The following is a 19,048-nucleotide window of genomic DNA, read 5'->3' as shown; positions in this document are numbered from 1 at the left end:
AGTAGGGATTTTCGAGAGTTTTCAACTCATATTTTAACTTCTGTGCTATTATGTGATTTTTGTATGTCTTAATTTTGCATGTTTTGAAGCTCTTCAATTTCGAAACAAAGTAAATCTTGCAGTTAGTCCGAAACTCCATAATGCATAAATAGAAGTACCTAATTTGTAAAACATAGCTACTTGTGAAATTTGAAGGACCGAAGTCATAATTATGAATGTAATCTACAGCTCCACGTGTAATCGGAAAAAAATCCTGAGTGTAGGAATAACGTCTAAGATCTCTGTTCAGTTAGACTGACATAGATTTCAGCTTTCCCATAGCAATGCTGTGTATGCGATTATGAACTAGTCATAAAGGTGAGCATAAATAAGCGCGTTTACGTTAAGTACATAAAGCACCATAATTGACAGAAAGCGAGATATATACCTAATCTCGTTCAACCACACATCTCGTGTGGCTCCATGAGATTTCCATAAACGAATCTGTTGAAAAATAAAACAAGAACAGACTTATGCCTACCTTGTAACGCGGCTTTCAAGATATTATGGAAATATAATCAGATTGGCTGATGAGATGAGATGACGTAATATATCTTTGTGATGATTAGATCATTTCACGCTCTAGTGTGAATTGGGTGATTGTTTTTCTTTTTGCAGGGCGAGACATGCCTACTGCATCAGTGTCTGATGAAAACGTGGTGTTCAGTGATATTCATTTAAGCGTGAAATAGGCCTAGTATATTCTGATAAAAACATGGTATTCAGTCATATCCATTTAAACCACAGGTTCTCGACTCAAGCATGATGTTGAGAAGAAAAGAAAAAAAAATCTGAAGGAAAAAAAGAGTGACAACAATACCTCAGATTACCCCATGACCCGTTCTGACACTGGACCATTTATATCATACTATATAAGAAATCATACTAAATTCGCACGTTTCGGAGCGCGTAACTTCAGTTTGGTGCAACGCAGGAAAGACAACGGTGGCTTGATGAATAGAAAAATATCTCAGGAGTGAAACGAGCCATGGAGTACGGCCGTGTACCTTTAAAGACGGAAATAGCAGAAGGAAGTCTAGGGTCATGAGTGGAACAAAGTATTTGGAAGTTATGAACCTTCTCTCTTATATAGAATGACAGAGAGGGTCCAATGTCAGAACGGGTCGCGGGGGGGGGGGGATCTGAAGTAGTTTTGTCACTCTGTATGGTTTATTTGTGTTTCCCTTCAGATTATTGTTTTTTTTTTCTTTCTCAACATCAAGCTCTTATCGAGCACCTGTGATTTAAGCGTGCAACATTATATTCTCATGAAAATGTGGTGTTGAGTCATATCCATTTAAGCGTGCAACAGTATTGTAATAAATATGGAGTATGTGCATTTGGTTCTAGCGCCCCCTTTTAAGGAATTCTTAGATTTTTGTGATTACTTGTCTGATTATTGGAATTCGGCGCAATGGAAATATTCCTTCGCACGAAATAATTAGCCAATTACTAGGAACAAACGTTTCGAGTGAAGTGTTAGTAAATTTCCATGATGCCATGGTTCACTAGTAATGAATTCGGGTCGAAGCCGAATGAGTGACCCTGTCGTACCGTAGTCACTATTAAAATCTAGTGGCGTACATTGGTGGTGCTGTGACTGCAGTGGCAGTATTTACGGTAGGAATCCGGTAAATTATACAAAGGAATAAAATAAGAAGGGACTCGGCAGATACCGTTTATGTCGCCATGGTGCAAATGTGATGCAGTTGTACTGGCGAAATGTGTCTGGAAACCATAGTTTTACTGGCCTAGGGTGGTGTAGTTAAAATAGTTCCCTGTGTTAGGGGATAGTTGTATAGTTTCTACGGCGTGAACTGCTGGCGATACGGAAACCGAACGAAGAGAAACCATGCAGATGTGCGGTTGATATATATTTGGCTGGCTGTGAGATCTGTGGTCTTGCATTGATTAGAGTATAATTTATATATAGAACAGACACGTCGGGCTTTTTAATTTGCAACTGAAGTTGTATGGAAGTCTTTGGAAATTTGGGGTAAACTTGTGACTTCTAGCGGGAATCACGCCAGGGTTTGACACCGCTAGGCCAAGCAAATACCCCTGGCTTGTAACAGTATATTCTCATGAAAACGTGGCGTTGAGTCATATCCATTTAAGTAGTATATTCTCGTGAAAACGTGATGTTCAGTCATATCCACTTAAGCATGAAATAGTATCTTTTTGCTTGAATGTTGCAGCTGTATGTGTAGTTGCATTTTGAGAGTGAAAAAAAAATCCGTCTAGTTTCGTTTCTACAAAGTTTGATCAAGGCGCCTTCTCTTGGTAATAGCAATCAATGAAGCATTTAACCATATCATAATGTGGTTGTCTCACAGAGCCACGCGAGAGGCTGTTTGTACAAGTTCCTGCAACTAGCATTTGTATTCACTCGAAATAATGTCTCCATTAACAGGAAATGTTATCGGGTTAGTACCCCAATAAAATCACATAAGACCTCTTAAGTCTAATGACCTTGCACATTTTCAACAGTACATATTTTGACCTCCTTTACTGAGATGTTAGCAAACCAGAGAGCTCGGAAACAGCTCGTTTAAAATTTGCAATCGGAAAATGTGCCCACAACAGATATATTGCAGACTATTACACATAAGATCGCCCAGTCCATTACAAACTACTGCTCCACCACTGAAATGCAACAGAAGTCGATTAAAATATGATAACTAACTGTAAACACACAATTTATGCTGGCAGTGCTATAGCTTACATTATCAAAATCATGAATGCATAAAAGTTATTGCAATCATTTAAAAGTTATGGAAAAAAATAAAATTGTTTTAGATTGATACAGACTCAATAATACTGGAAATATTTACAGATGATGTATATGAAAATATGGAAAAAGAATTCCAGCTGAATATCCCAAAGATCATTTTCTAAAGAGTACAATAAACTTTAATGGTGGTAGATTTAAATAGGAGCCAAATAGTAAAAGCATTACAAAGTTTAAAAGTAAAAGTTATTAAAACGTATAAACCAAGATTTATTGTCCATTCAAAAAATTGGTTTCCTGGCTTGCTAATTTATATTACAGAAATAATTTTAAGACATATTTAGATTAAATACATCTTTTTAAATGGAAAACAAATTGTCATAAATACTGTTTTTTTTTTACAAAACATATTAACCTTATTTTAAAAATAATTTAACTAAAGCACCCTTAAGTTTTCATATCATTAAAAATAACAATATAAAAAGTTTTCAAAATAAAAAAAATGAAAAATGGATTAAAATGTTTAGGAATAAGATTTTAAAATAATTGTCATGGTTCTAAGAAAGGTTTGTTTCCTGTGTTTAATAACAGAGTGTTCTAAAATCGACCTTTTATCTACTACAGGTTTTTGTTTTAAATTCTCGAACAGGAATAGCCAAATGAAAGAAAAGAAAATGTGAAGACCATGCAAAGTCGGTCGAGTCTTTATTCTTCAGCTACTTAAATTTGATGGTTTTAAAATATACCATAAACTTTGGAATATTTTGCAGTCCCTATGGATAGCATGACAATTACGTGGAATGCTCAGACGCCCTTGACCTACGACTCAGAGGTCGAATTGACTTGCAGATCCTATCACAGCCGACCTCCAGCAGAGCTCAGCTGGTACTGGGGCAATCATGACGTCACACTGGATGCGCACTACTGCTACAAGTCCTACAACATCGATGGTAATGTATTATTTCTTTTTTTTTTGGAAAATACTTTTTTACAATTCTACTACAAGTACTTCATCATCATCATCATCATTACTCTACTAAAGAATCTCCAAATAAAGCGGTTTTCGTTTTCTATCCAGTCTAATTTATACAAGCAGTTCACATCAGTCTTGTTGTACTTCTGTAAAACTTCGGCAATTTAACGAAGTTTTAGACATCTTTGCCATCGACATATTATCATTTGAAACCGAGATTTAGAAAAAAAAGGAAGAAAGAAGGTTACTGGGCTTTGAGAGGCAAAATAATGGATATTGTTGAAGTTCGAGAGTTTTCTACGGTAATTGACGCACCCAAGTTTTTCAGTTGCAGACGCTACAAAATCAGCTTTTATTGCAACAATTGTCGCAATACATTTTAACAATTAATATCCATGTGGCCAAAATCAATGCTGAGAACCAGACCAGTTCTGACGTAACATCAAACGATACCAATATCAGAGTTCTATTATATCAATCTCACCACCGTATGTCGCAAACACTCAGAATATCTTTGGCTTATTCTTAGTGTCTTCCTGATAAATCAGACCAAAAACCCGCCGAAATCAATTATTATTATTATTACAATGTCTATTGCGCGTTACATCATTTTCGCGAACAATTGGTTCTTGTAAAATTACAAGTATTAACTGGCTTCAAATTTGACGCCGTCATATTGAAATACACGACGTGTTCTTTGCCTGAATTCAATTAAAAAAAATGATTTTGTCCAAAAATATTATTGAGCACATTGTATTTCCAATGAATAAAAATGTGAATAAACAAATCTACCCAATGTACAAAAGACAAATATACATACATACAGTCATGGAGAAAAGCTAAAAAAATAAAACTAATTATAATATACACAGCAATATTGAAAACAATGTTCGATTTACATACTAATTCCGAATATGAGCAGTTGTATCAGAGTCCTCCAAAGCGGTGGTCAAATTTCACATGAATCTGAAATCATCAATACGCTTGAAAAGATTGCAGAAGCGTTCTAAACTGTTACAATTAAAAGCACCTGTTGTATACGGTTATCATGGAGGCTTGTTGATAACACTTAAAGAAAATTTATGAAGCATAAAGTAATCTCTGGAAGTTTTAGGTTGTTTTAAATGAGCGAACAAGACTAATTTAAAAGACCCATTTCACTCTAAAATGTATCATACAAAATTGCTTCTGCTTGTATTGCAAGTAGGATTAAAACTGCTTCCCACAATCATGGAGAGAATATAAGAAACTCATATGACCAAAAAGAACAATACACCGGGACTATTCCTTTTAACCGACGTTGAAAATCATTTGAATCAGTTGCATGTCAAGTTACTGATAAAGTTAGGACCAATTGGATAAAACTTTTTGTTGGAACTTCAAATCTTGTGTAGTTATTAATGGTCAAGTCTCCAATTGGTTTGGTATTGAGAGAGGGTGTATACAGGGAGATCTTCTCTCCCATACATGTTCATCTTGTGTGCTGAGATTGAAGCACATACGATGAGGAAAAATAAATATATTAGGAGAACAAATATAGGTGACATAACATACATTGTTTCTCAATATGCTGATGTTATATCATGTACTCTTGATTGTTCAGAGGAATCTATGATGTCTGCATCGCATCTTGTATATCAATACTCAAAACTTTCTGTCCTTATTGCAGATATTGAAAGGAAAAAACCCCCAAAAGTGCTTGATTTCGAAAAAAGAACTGATTTTAGTGTGAAATATTGTCCAGAATATAAACTTAATAGTGAATGTAATGAATGTGTTGTCTTAGGTTGTGAAGTTTTCAACTAATTTGGAAAATGATATCTCTTAACTACCCATGTAAAATTCGAGAAATTTAGAACCCGCTAATTCAGTTCAATACAAGGTTTTAAGCTCCATTTAGAATGGAAGCAGTTATAAAAAGTTATGAGCCGGCTAATCCAGTTGAATAAAAGGTTTCTTAACTCCATTTGGAAAGGAAATGGTTATAAAAAGTTTAGCTGTCTCCAGAATGAATAATCTTTTATAGCCATTATCAAATCCATCTATATAGGTTCTTAGTAAAATAAAGACACTCTTTCACACCTTTTTAATGCAAGGAGTCAAATCACAGAATTAAACGTAATATTATTAGTGTAAGGATTATCATGAGTAGGGATTAATTAAGATTAATATATTTAATATTTTTTAATACTTTGAATCTTACATGGATTAGAAGGTTTGTGCAGTCTATTTGGAAAGTCAGTTACAATTTTCAATATAAAATATTGAAAATTTCTTTTTATTTGGGATGATCAAAAAAATATGATATAAATCATTTCTGTATACAGGATTGTAGGCAATTATGAAACTAATTAGATCATGCAAATGGTCAAAGCCGAACAGTTTTAGAAACATAGTTTAATCCTTACATTACAATGGATAGAAAAGTGTGTATTATAAACCATGGTTTCAGAAAGGCATTAGATTTGTAAACGTTTTTGTGAATCGGGTTATTTCCTTGATAAATGTATATAATTATAAAACAAAGTTTCCTTATAACATTACTGTCATAGATTTTCAAAAGGATGCTTACAGCGGTAGAGTGCTACAAAAGTAAATTTAGAATCGATTATGACTCAGTTTACAACAGCATTATATAATAGTGTTGTTATTTAAAATACAAATGATGTCGAGTTAAACAGAAGATGAAAAAGTCATTATAAATAATGAAATATCAACTTCAAGAAGGATGTGGAATTTTGAATTCGGCAATCATGTTTCTTTCTACCATATGCAACTACAAAATGTCAAAACTTTTATAGTTCTAGTGTAAACCATTGCATATAATTTTGGCTCTGAATATATTCCTCAAAGGAATTAACATTATTTCAAATGAACTCTGTTCTTTTTGTGTGTTGCACGCAGACACAGTATCTCGTATAGTCTGGGATTGTCTGGTAACACCAATCTTTTTTAAATAGTACCATACAATGGAAAATAGTAAGTTGTTCTCACGCACATAAGTTGGTGTTTAAAAAATAGATTTTACTTTTGGAATGTATAAAAGAAATACAGATGTGACCAAAGCAACCGTGGGTGAGAAAACCCCATTTTTATTTCTTTGGGTTTTCTCTTATTGCTCAAATTATTAGGTTTACAGAAAATACTTGCATTTGCTTTCAAGACTGTTATAGTCGCATGAGAATTTGGTGAAAATATGAGTTCGATTCAGCTCTGTGCAAACGTTTAATGGACGACCAAAACATTTGTTTTATAATGGACATTCAAGTCTCCAGTCTCCACGAATATAATGTGTACCTATCTTGCTTGAATGAGACTCAGGTCCTCTAGTCGTGTTGTTGCTGCGACAAAACAACAAAATAACGCAACACAGCGACTATGTCCCAAAACACAAAAATAGCGCAATAAAAAAGTACTAGCCGACAAAACAACAATATAATTTATCGCACTGTCGCTTTATTTATGTCGCGTTGACACTTTATCGTCTTGTAGAAGTAATAATTTTTCTTCCGCGTTGTCGACTTAGTTCGTAGCGTCTGTCGTCGTAATATTTTCTTGTTGACACTTCGCATCTTTCTCGCATTGAGGGTTTGCCGCCTTGTAACATTGTCACTTTGGCGTTTTGTCGATTTGCCGCCTGGCTACGTTACCGGTTGACATACTCAGTGTAGGTAGTGTATGTTGTCTAGTGTTCTTAACTACAATGCTATCAATTTGTTAACTCTATTTTATTTAGTAACACTTTTCATTTGTGATGTAAATTTAATTTGTATTATAGTTTCACTTTTCATAATGGTATATATTTTTGTAATTTGTAATTGGCCTTTGTCCAAAATCAGCTGCACTATGTACCTGATAAGGACATTGATTTTGCAAACAACATAATACATGGCGAATATTTCGCTTTGAATATAGATTAAATATTAGAATCATTATCAATTGAGTTAAATACCTTTATCATTATCTGGGTCTAATATAATGGTATTCCCCATGGAATAACATGGTGCATTGATATTTGCCATGTTCATTATTATAATTTTAGTACCAGACATTGCCTTCTTGACAATGTAGAATCTTCTATAAAAGAACTTTTGACCTTCATCATGGTTCTGTTTTGTGTCTCATCTTATTTACATAATGTTTTGTTTTTTACTTTAGAAATTACTAATTCTTGCCCTAACATCTTGCAGTAGAATCAATCAGTGTTATTGTTGTGTTCTGTTTTTTTTGGGGGGTGGAATTTTTTATTTAAATTATTTATTCACTGGAAATACAAAATGCTCATCAATAACATTGTTGAATAGAAACATTTTGTTTTGGAAATATATTCGGATAAGAATATTTTTGGATTGTATTATTGTGATAGATCAAAAGATTCTTAGCATATCGCGACAATCCAGGTTACTGGTTCATTAGCGTATTTGAGACCACAATCACATCAAAGCATTCGATATTGGAATATATTTGGGATATCACTTAAATTCAGTTGGAACTTTATACATCTGGACTTGAAATAAAAGTTTTAGGACTATTTGGGATATAATTCACAATACTGTGGTAAGTTCTTTTTAAATTGTCACTTTTATTCGAGAGAAAATAAATTATTTGTTGAATATTGCAAAACTTGTTGGTTGTCACTTTTCTGTTACTTAGTTTAAGATCACAAAGTCGTAACATACTGTATCTCCAGTAAACATATTTTACTTCCGTCAGTAAGGTTTAATTTCGTCTACTGGAATCAATGGCGGCACTGGACGAAACTTAACATGCATGAAAACCAGAACGCGCAAACACGGTAACGCCACAAAATTAGTGTGATCAAAAGCGAGAAAGAACAAAGTTATTATGTGGCTTGGTCATGCCGATTGCGCACCTCTTGCCTCGGTCTTTCTTTCTTCTATTTTCGCTTTGTTGCAGTTGTATGTCGATTTGTGCCTTGTAGTGGCTACATCGTGACAGTGCGGTATTGTACAAATCACTGTCAATATTTAAGGCCACTATGGTTATGGAAAAGAATTCATAGTTCTCATTTAGGTCTGAAACATATCTGTTGGTGGAAATGAAAGAGAATGGGACCATATAAAAGTTTTCAAAACGGTCCACGGTTATATATTTACTTTGTCGTCTGTTTTCACTAAAGAAAGTGAGACATTTTCCTGATTGCAAAAACCAATCTCGATGGCTCATTCCTCCTTTTGCAGGCTTTGGAGATTCTGTCAGTGTTTTGCGGGTTTCAATGAATCATCACAATTCAGAAATTCCTTTCCGATGTGTGGCCAGCCTTCCTGCGAATGATCATGTCAAGACAGAATACGTTTTTCTGCCTATCACAAGTATATGTAAGAAGCATTTTCCTTATACACATTGATTGCTAAAATTCTAGTTTAAGTCAAATTTATTCGTACATACCAACTTAATATTTTTACAAAATAAACAAAGAAAAAAGAATGTGTGTAGCAAGTTAGCAAGTTGTGCATCGTGTAATAAACAGGCCTTTATATATCTATCTATCTATCTATCTATCTATCTATCTATATATATATATATATATATATATATATATATATATATATATATATATATATATATATATATATATATATATATCACAACAAACACGATCATGCTTATTTTTAATTCGTTCTAAGCAGGAATTGAATGAGCACTCCGATTCATTCGACCATTTGTTCATCCTAAAAAGGGATCGAGCAAGATTGAATAGCTGAAGTGAACGCGAGTCAACTCACTATGCAAGCGGAAAAAGAACACTTCGGGGAATTATGGGTCATAACTCCTGCAAGTGATGTCGTCGAATACTGCATTTGATATCGCATCAATATAAAGCTGCATGCCAGCTTTTAGTATGAAATCCAACAAACCTTGGTAACGTTCAGCTGCAAAAACCGAAGTCAAGATGTCAACCACTCAGGGGGCATAACTCTTGTAACCAAAACATGAAACTGGTGTCATAAATATATAATCACAAATATTTACCAATATTATGATTGCTTACAATCGCATCATGTGACAGAAAAGTAGCAGTTATCAGTTCATAACTCCATAAAGATGGTACCACTTAATATATTTGTAAAAGACTGTCAAGGTATAATTATATTATTAACACAGAAATATAGCACTTTGATAGACGGACAAACCCACTAAATTTCCATTTAGATATGCAAAGTACATTACACACACACACACACACATATATATATATATATATATATATATATATGCAATTAATATTATTTTGTTTGAAAAAGCTGTGATTTACAAATTATATTGGGTAACTGAAATCATGATATGATGTTGGCTGTAAGACATGTTGACCTAATATGGAACTATCATGCTCTTGCCACAGTTATTAGATCAATTCCCGAGGTCGATAACTGCAGAGTGAAACCTCGATGGTTTGAATATTAGTCACTCCAATATAACCCACTTTACTGTACGAGTCCAGTCCGGACATGAAGCCCTATTACCTACTGTCTCTAAAATTTGAATAACATCAACAAAAAATAAAACTAGAAGTTAAAGTCTACATCCTGTTGATATCGATGTTATTTGTTTCTTTTTTTTTCCAGCTGATGCCACGATGGAAAGAATTTTATCTCTACAATTTATGATTTATAACGTCATCTTCTTCGCTATCTTGGATATCGTCACCTGACGTTCGAATTCTACATTACAAGCCATTCGAATACGCTTGCCAAAAGGCTTATGTTAAAAACTACCCTCTATCGCCTGAATTGATGACTATTAAGCACGGGGCGGGCGTATAATGTACCATTCACTTTGCTCTTCTTTAACGTTTGTGAACGATTTTTTGAAGAATATCTAAAGGATACTGGCTTATAGACGCAATATTGCTGATATCAATAAAAAAATATTTGGCTTGATTTATATTTCGTTCCTTACACAAATGATATTGAAGCTGAATTTTGATAAGTCCTCTAGTATAATCTACAAGAAAAAAATAAATGTATCCACCATTTTTTTTGGTGGTCTTTTGCTTGATTACAGTTGGATTTCTACAGAGGTTCTTTGCTGGAGACGACTTTGCCCCTGACCAAAGTTTTGAAACACAAAACCAGTAGACCCATAATACATTCTGTGGAATCTCAAATTTGAATGGGGTTAAACTTTCGCTGAATTGGATTACATTACTATGTTTTTGGAACGACATTTCTTGGATGTAGACTTGATAACATGTTTAAGTATAAAATCAATTATATTTGTGCAGGTTTCAATTTTATGGATGTTTAATATCAGCTATAAAAACAAAGAAGTCCCCAATGAAATGTTTGGATTCTAGAGTGTATTCCAACTATTAATATTTGGGAGAGTTCTATTTTTCTAGTGAGCGAAAATGAGTTTTAAAAATAAAATTAAATGCATTGTGTAACATCTAGTGCAGATCTCATTCATTAGGAAGTAGCTCTAGATTAGTGCTGATTATGAGTAGATGTTACCTACTTTCCATGATTTTGAGGCAATTTGGAATCGAAGTTCCATTGAAGATTTCCTTTCTGTTTTTGTCCAAAGAGAATCCGAATATGTAATAATTTTTGTAAATCACATTAAAAATGCAGTTGAAAACACTTCGATAAATTTATCTGTGTTGAACGTATGGCGAATACCTGTTTCGTAGTTTACAGTTTTGTGGTTTCACTTTGGCAGACTAGAAAGTCGAAATAGCTTTTATTGGTGCTAGCTGTCGTTTTTAAGGTTTTTGTGATTATTCTCCTCCATAGCCGCACACTTCTAAAGGCATCCAAGTTTATTTACTCTGACACGAGTCATATAACTGTTTTCAGATTAATTAATGTGCGTGTGGCATCTTTGGATTTTACGGATAAAAGGGGAGTGTGTCATCATACATGTATATAAAAATGTGGTTACCTATTACTGTCATTAATATTATTTTATAAATACTGAGCGTGTTTCATACATTAAAAAGTTTCATTGATTGGTTGATTAATTATATAATCGATTGGTTGACTTTATCATTCAGGTCTGTACCTTCTCGGTACACGGTTTAAATATGATGCAAGTTTCGTATCTCCTTTACAATCGGAAATACAAACATAGTGGACATATTTGGGAAATTATAATGTTGAATTGAGCTAAGAAATACAAGGTCATAAAACCTTAATACACTTCCCTTCGGGTGGAGCAAGAATCTGACAACCTGAATTTGTAATAGATACACACCTAGTAATAAACTTGTTGTCATTATTGTGGTCAAAAAGAGAAACAATGTATTGAATGAAATCCACTACGTATTGATTAGGCATTAGTTCATACTTTTTTATCCTCCATCGAGTTTCAAAATTTAATTTGGAAAGTTATCAAGCTAGCTTTCATGCTGAGGTAATACCAAATTAAATGAAATCAATCCAGTGAAGTATCTACTACTTTATTTTATAAAATGTAATCTTTGATTCGGTAATTCATTTAAATCATCAATAAGTATATATTTAGCAAAGAGAGATGTTACTGCATGGATAATGAAATGGAAAATGGTATTTAATTTGATCTTCAATGTACAAAAATCTCAAAGGTTTTCTTGATTTATTTGTTGTCCATTTGGTCCGACTCCTTGCTATTTAAAGTTCTGTCAGTTATCTCATCTGTGTCCTATTTGCTGTAACAGGTTTTAACTTGTACACCTAAATTTCAGGGAAAATACAGCTACTAAAATTATCATCTACTATGAGGCCCATTTCTTTTTAGTTGCTCTTGATCCATCTAAATAACAATAAAACGACAGAAGGATATGAACCAACTTTGATCATATATTAGAAATCCTGTTTAAAATAAAGATGGTTATGATAAGCAAATCACAAATGAAATTACATAAGACCCTATCACAGATATAAATTTATCTAATTGGGATTAAACTAATTTTTGTCAGCTTTATTTGATGCATGCAAAACAGAATAATAAGATTAAGCACAATTTTAACACGGATAATGTGAAAGATCAAGTTATTTCATTTAACAATAAATAGAAAAGATATATTGCTATGAAGCAAAGAACCAATACAAATGTCTAAAAATTGTAATCTACAGAAGATGTTAGCACCTAGTTCTAGCAACGAAATTTGGAAGTAGTTCCCACAAGTCTTCAGGCTGTAAAAAAGGAAAGAAATACACATATCCAACTAAAAGGTGAACATCTAGACAGACTTCTACAATAGCCATCAGAGACCAATGTTAATTAAAGACAGCAAAATAAGAGTTTCTGAAGAAATATAAATGCAAATGATCAGCAAGTGGTTTGACCATTAAGTAAGAGAATCAGAGACAACGTATATAATCATAACAAAATAATTCATAACATCCACCCGCAGAGTGAAGGTTATTTACTCCATTAGAAAGAGAAAGATCATTTAGAGAGTGTGCAAATGCTGTACAATTTCTTGAATATGTGAAACATAAAACCCGACATTAACATAATTAAAGTTTACCATTAGAAACAACATTGAAAAAGAATTTTAAAAATTCAAATTGTTCAAAGAAAATGGTGTTGCCATTGCTGTCATAATTACACTATGGGCATGACTGCAACAAATCCTACTCTATCCATAGCAAATTTGGTAAAACATTTAGCATGCTGCACGTAGAGCTAGAATAGTCATTCATATCCAATGTTCAACAACGCATGAAAAATACTGCTCGATTTTTGTTTGAGCTGTCCAACAAGGCAGATGCAGTATTGTCTGGTATTCATGGCAGTGTATTAAGTTGGCTTTTATAAATAGCTTGACAGGTGTCTTGGTTTATCATATTAATTGGCTTCTCAAATTAGTTGACTTTTAAATTCAACCAGCTGCAGCAGATAGGATTAAAATTACAGTTTGTTTCACAAACTTTGGTTCTCAAATTATGTGCAGTTGTGATTAAGCAAGGCAAGACTATACCCATTGCTGCCATTATCTACAAACTTCGTTCCCATGTCCTCATCCATTCTCTATTTCTTGATGAATTGTTTTGAATTACTTTTCAGCTGCTGAAATCTTTTCCTTAAATTCATATCAGTGTTATAGCAGTCTTAAGTCCAGTAAAAAAATTATCTTGTGATGTTTTCAAAGTTATAGTTGTCGCCAATGCTATCCACTCTCATCATTATGGTACCTGACAATGAACTTGTGCCATCACCACCAACTGCATTGTCAAACAACATTTAGCTGCATCCTGAACAGTGAAACAGATTTTTGTTTGTGCAATCACGATGGAGATTATGTGTGACCATACACTCTGATTACATGTATTCAGTCTTGCTTTCATTCTACTGTCAAACTATTACCATCCTGTACATGTATTCAGTCTCGCTTTCATTCTGTCAAACTATTACCATCCTGTAGAAAGATCTTACATTCCGGCTATAGCCTTGACTATAGTAATCATCTTGTTGTAAGCATCATTTAATTTTCTCATTTGAAATACCAAAGTAACTACTCTTAATCTCCAATCAGAATTTGGTGACCATCTTTACTACCTAAATCAGGCATTATTGCAATTCAGCAAGTTTGTTTATCATGTGAAATTGATCTACATTTACACATTATGCATCTACAATCAGGTCATTTTCGAATATTAAAATCATTAAATATCAAATAGCTATGTCTGTTATTATTATTCATATTATGTGCTTGTTCATCAAAGGTATTACAATTTCTGACAATATTTTTGCACATTTGAAATTAGGCATAAAACTTATAAATTAATCTAACTCTGGCATACTTTTTTCTTTCCTGCAGCAGTTAATGTATCCCATGTCTGGCTATTGACATCCATACTGCCTAATTAAGTCAAATCCACTGGAATTTCACGTGTATTAACATTTGCTCACTTTATGTTCTGTTATATATGGATGATTTTCAGCCACTTTCTACATGCATACCCGTGTAATTTCTGCTGGGATACTTGTAGACATTTTACTGGCATACCTCAGCACTTTCTACTAGGATACATGTATACATTCTGCTAGCATACTTGTAGATTTTCGAAGGTCAAAACCTTTATTTTAAGGTAACCTCATGTAGCTGAAAGTGAGTGGATTTAAATCTTCAAAAGCCAAAAATGGTCATCAGCCATCTCACTACTCTTAAGAAATGTTTCAGTGGAAACCACATGTTAATTAGCTTTTTCACACACTACACTATAGTCACATGATTGGTTAGTTTGATCATTACCTTGATAGTAGAATAAAGAAAAAGTGTTGAATGGGGTGATATTTGTTTATTTTGATTAAAACTATTATTCCAGTTTGTGCTGTGTTGTCATCCTGGCCAATCATGCAAAATCCAAATATTTCGAAGATTTTGAAGATGACCACCTTGGTGGACACTTTGCGAGGTCAAGATGGCACCTTATTTAAATAGGGCAATACACATATATATGAAGGGATTTAGTGAAAACCCCATGACATCTGTATAAGAGGATAAGTGATATGACTTTCAAGATGACCACCATGGGAGACATCAGGGTGGTGAGACCAGCACCATTTTCATGAAGTACCACGAACATTTGTTGCTTTTTTAAGGAAGTCCCAAGCCAAGATAATTATCTGGTTAGAAGAAACCATATGACCTTTCTAGAGGTCAAACAAGCACAATTTTCATTTAGAACCGATTACCAAACAAAACGATATTTAGGAAAAACCCTTAAGTCAATACATCCATCCATGCAGTTGTTTTCTTGTATGGTTTTTGAAATGAACTTCTGGCACTTATTTTAGCATAGTATGCTAAAGAAATGGGGCCAAAGTGTTTTTCCAAAAGGATACATCAAGGCAAGTGACCCAGGATGGTCTGAACAAACAGTGTAGGGATAACAAGATTCTTAAGATGGCTAGTTCCATGGCAATACTGGCTGTTATATCAGCACCCTTGTTCTAAAGGGCCAGCTATATGTCATAGGTGAAAATTCCATCTCGAAAAGACCATACGTTTTGGATAAGAAGCAATAAGATTTTCAAGATGGCCACCACACTGGTCATTTGATTAGCACCATTTTTACCTGCATCAAATTACATAATCTAAGAAGTATTTTGGTTAAAATCCCAATTCTGCATGATCCTCCCTTCAGAATGAGCAGCAACAAAAATATTTTCTACATGCTACCACTGGCGCAGGAGACACCATCTTTCTAGACCAAGGCCTCAGCATAAATTTACACAAGTTTCAAGATAATCCTCCCAATAACTGAGGATTAATAGTTGTAACATGTATCGGACAGATAACAGTAGACTGAAGACTTACCATGTCATAAGCCTTCCTAGTCCTAAGAGCAAAATATGGATTTTTAACATAGCTTTAAAAAATTTTCAGTCATATTGCTATGATGTCTGCAGTGTGGCAGTTTATAGTGATGTCTAGCACTGGGGCATCATGCTGCAGACATGTAGCATGATGTCCCACCCAGTCACATTATCCTGAGACCAGGCTGACCAGTCCTAACACTAACCTCTTAATGCTGAGCATCCAGCGAGGCATCTGTTAGTACTATTTTTGTAAGTCTTTGGTATGACTCTGCCAGGTTTGAACTCATGACCTTTCGCTTCCGAGGGATAATATACTGATGGACTTTAGGAACATCAATAATGCTGAAGAAGTGACACAATGGGCCAATTAGAGCAATGGAATGTTTTTGTGACAGATACAATATCCTTAATAAAAAACATTTTTTTGGTTGGGGGGGGGGGGGGCACAACACAATACATGTATGTTAGATCCAACAAGCCAAACTATCAAGTATTTTCAGACCAGTTAGATGTTATTAAACAGAAACAAAGAAATGAATAGTTTTTCCAGATCTGATGGATTATTGGAAAAAAATCCTAACATCCTATTGTTGCATTATTTAAGTTGATCAGAATAAAGTGCATAACATTTTTCTACTTTCAGTTTTTTTAGCTGCTGTGGAGAAACAAATAAAAGGTTTTAAATGTCTGAGCCTAACATGGTGGAAACTGTCAAATATAAACCGAGACATCAAAAGGTGAACAGTGAAATTTTACTGAAATATAATGGATATCAGACATTAATGGGAAAAGACAATTTGGACTAAAAAAAGTTAAAACTGCCTTAGCGTACACCACCATTAACAGAACACCTGCTCTGAAAGAAATGCTGTGCATTTAAGTTTACTTACACATTTCCCAGGCATATAAAACTGCATTCAACAAAAGATACATAATGTATGTGGTCTTTTAAGTGTCCTTAATAGACAGATAGAGGAGTTCTACAATTTTGTGGTCATATGAGTGTCCTATATAGACACAGTTGTAAAATTTCATGGTTCTCTGAACACTGTTTAAAGTGTTTTACAATTCTGTGATCCTTTGAGCATCCTTTATAGACCAAGTATGTGTGTTTTGGATTTTAAACATAGGTTTAAACACTTTCAGTCAGATCACTATGATGTCTGCAGTGTGGCAGTTTACAGTGATGTCTAGCACTGGGACATCATGCTGCAAACATGAAGCATCATGTCTCACCCAGTCACATTATCCTGACACCAGGTCAACCAGTCCTCACACTAACCTCGTAATGCTGAGTGCCTTGTGTGGCAGCTGTTAGTACCATTTTTATAAGTCTTTGGTATGACTTGGCCAAGGTTGAACCTGTGACCTACCCCATCCAAGGCTGATGCTCTAACCACTTAGGCCACCAGAGGTATCTTATTGACAGAGAGTTATATAATAATGTATAGACAGCTGTACAGACAGCAGATTTGTATAATACTGGGTGTCCCTGACAGACAGGAGTTGGATAATTTTGAGATTAAATTAGTGTTCTTTATAGACAGAGTCATAAAATTCTCTGTTCCTTTTGAGCATCATTTATCGATACATAAAATTTGTAATGGTCATCCTCTGAGTGTCTTTCATTGAGTTGCACGGCTGTATAATAATAGGGTCCTTTGAGTGTCCCTAAAAGACAGAGTTGGATAAAAAAAATTTTATAATTTGGTATTTTTGAGCAGCAATTAGAGATATGCACAACTTTTGGGGTAGGGGGTACCTTTGAATATTTGTATAGACATAGTTGTACAACTTTGCGGTCCTTAATAGAGTCAATAATAGAGTTGTATAATCCTATGGTTTTCCTAGAGTCCATTATACAGCTGTATAATTCTGTAACCCTTAGAGTGTCCTTTATATGAGAGATAGCAGAGTTGTATAATATTGTATTGAAGTTGTATAATATTGTATTGATAGTTGTACAGACACATAGCAGAGATGTATAAAATTGTATTGACAATTGTATAGACACATAGCAGCGATGTATAATATTGTATTGACAACTGTACAGACACATGGCTGAGTTGTATAATATTGTGTTGACAGTTGTACAGACACACAGCAAAGTTGTATAATTTTGTGGTCCTTTAAGTGTTCTTCAAAGACATGTAGAAAGTAGAGTCGTACAACAAAATGCTGAGTATCTCAGTCATTTCAAATCATCTCGTATAGGAATAAAGTTGTTTTTGAGTCAATGTTCAATTAAAGGAAATGCTTTTAAAGTTAACATAATCTAGAGTGGGGACTTCTTTGTACTGCTGACTGCTTAAGTGAAGGGACAATTTTCAAGGCAAATACCTGGTATTAAATGGTTGATGAACTGACTTCCAATGCATATTAAACTGTGTGAAAATTCTATCTGTCCAGTGTTCATAAAGCCAGTCTAACCAAATTCAAAACTCAGGTACCAAAAGATCGAAGCTTGCCCATCATATTGTTTTATCTCAACACTAAACATAATAAAAGTTATGCCAGAATTCTTTCATCTCTATGGCATAGTGCTCATTTTCTGCTTTAAGTGGGATGGTACAATTAAAGCACTTCTGAGGTTCTGACCTTTTATTGGTCCAAGTAATGTTGAAATTCAACTACTCTCTTCTTCGTGTGTTGAATATATTTCACTTTGGTCTTCTTTTGGTCACCCCCTATTGAATTTATGAGGACATGATTCTCAAGGAAAAATATACATTTCCCAAGAATCTAGGTGTTAATTTGCTTTGGTAAGTAGCAAACTTCATTAACGAATTGTGCTAATTAAGAAAGATTAGACTGTCTCCTGCATGGGGATGATGAAACATGTGACATTATTACATGTAATATTGTCATATTTATTACTAATCCACCTTCCAGGCTGAATTCTCTTTGCATATAATAGGACACTGTCCTGAAAGATGTTTTCACAATGACGTGATTAAATGATTCATTTTTATCACCTGATTGTGAATTTTTTAAAGTAAAGAATTCTATATATAAAGAAAAAAGAATACAAC

General features: G+C 34.0%; 1 protein-coding gene across 1 annotated transcript in view; it reads left to right on the top strand.

Moving 5' to 3' along the window:
* Nucleotides 1-10,645, top strand: part of LOC149807819 (irregular chiasm C-roughest protein-like) — a 38,440-nt gene extending 27,795 nt beyond the window's left edge. The window contains exons 5-7 of the mRNA XM_089970938.1: nucleotides 3,541-3,720; nucleotides 8,945-9,082; nucleotides 10,331-10,645. Of these exons, the coding sequence (XP_089827064.1) occupies nucleotides 3,541-3,720; nucleotides 8,945-9,082; nucleotides 10,331-10,416 (404 nt within the window). The 3' untranslated portion in view covers nucleotides 10,417-10,645. The remainder of the gene's footprint in view (nucleotides 1-3,540; nucleotides 3,721-8,944; nucleotides 9,083-10,330) is intronic.
* The last annotated feature ends 8,403 nt before the right edge of the window (nucleotides 10,646-19,048 follow it).

The sequence above is a fragment of the Sinohyriopsis cumingii genome, chromosome 1 (genome assembly GCF_028554795.1).
Source record: "Sinohyriopsis cumingii isolate HCF-2022 chromosome 1, ASM2855479v2, whole genome shotgun sequence".
NCBI classification, from domain to species: domain Eukaryota; kingdom Metazoa; phylum Mollusca; class Bivalvia; order Unionida; family Unionidae; genus Sinohyriopsis; species Sinohyriopsis cumingii.
The sequence above is the reverse complement of the archived record's forward strand: the minus strand, read 5'-3'. Positions and strand labels throughout refer to the sequence as shown.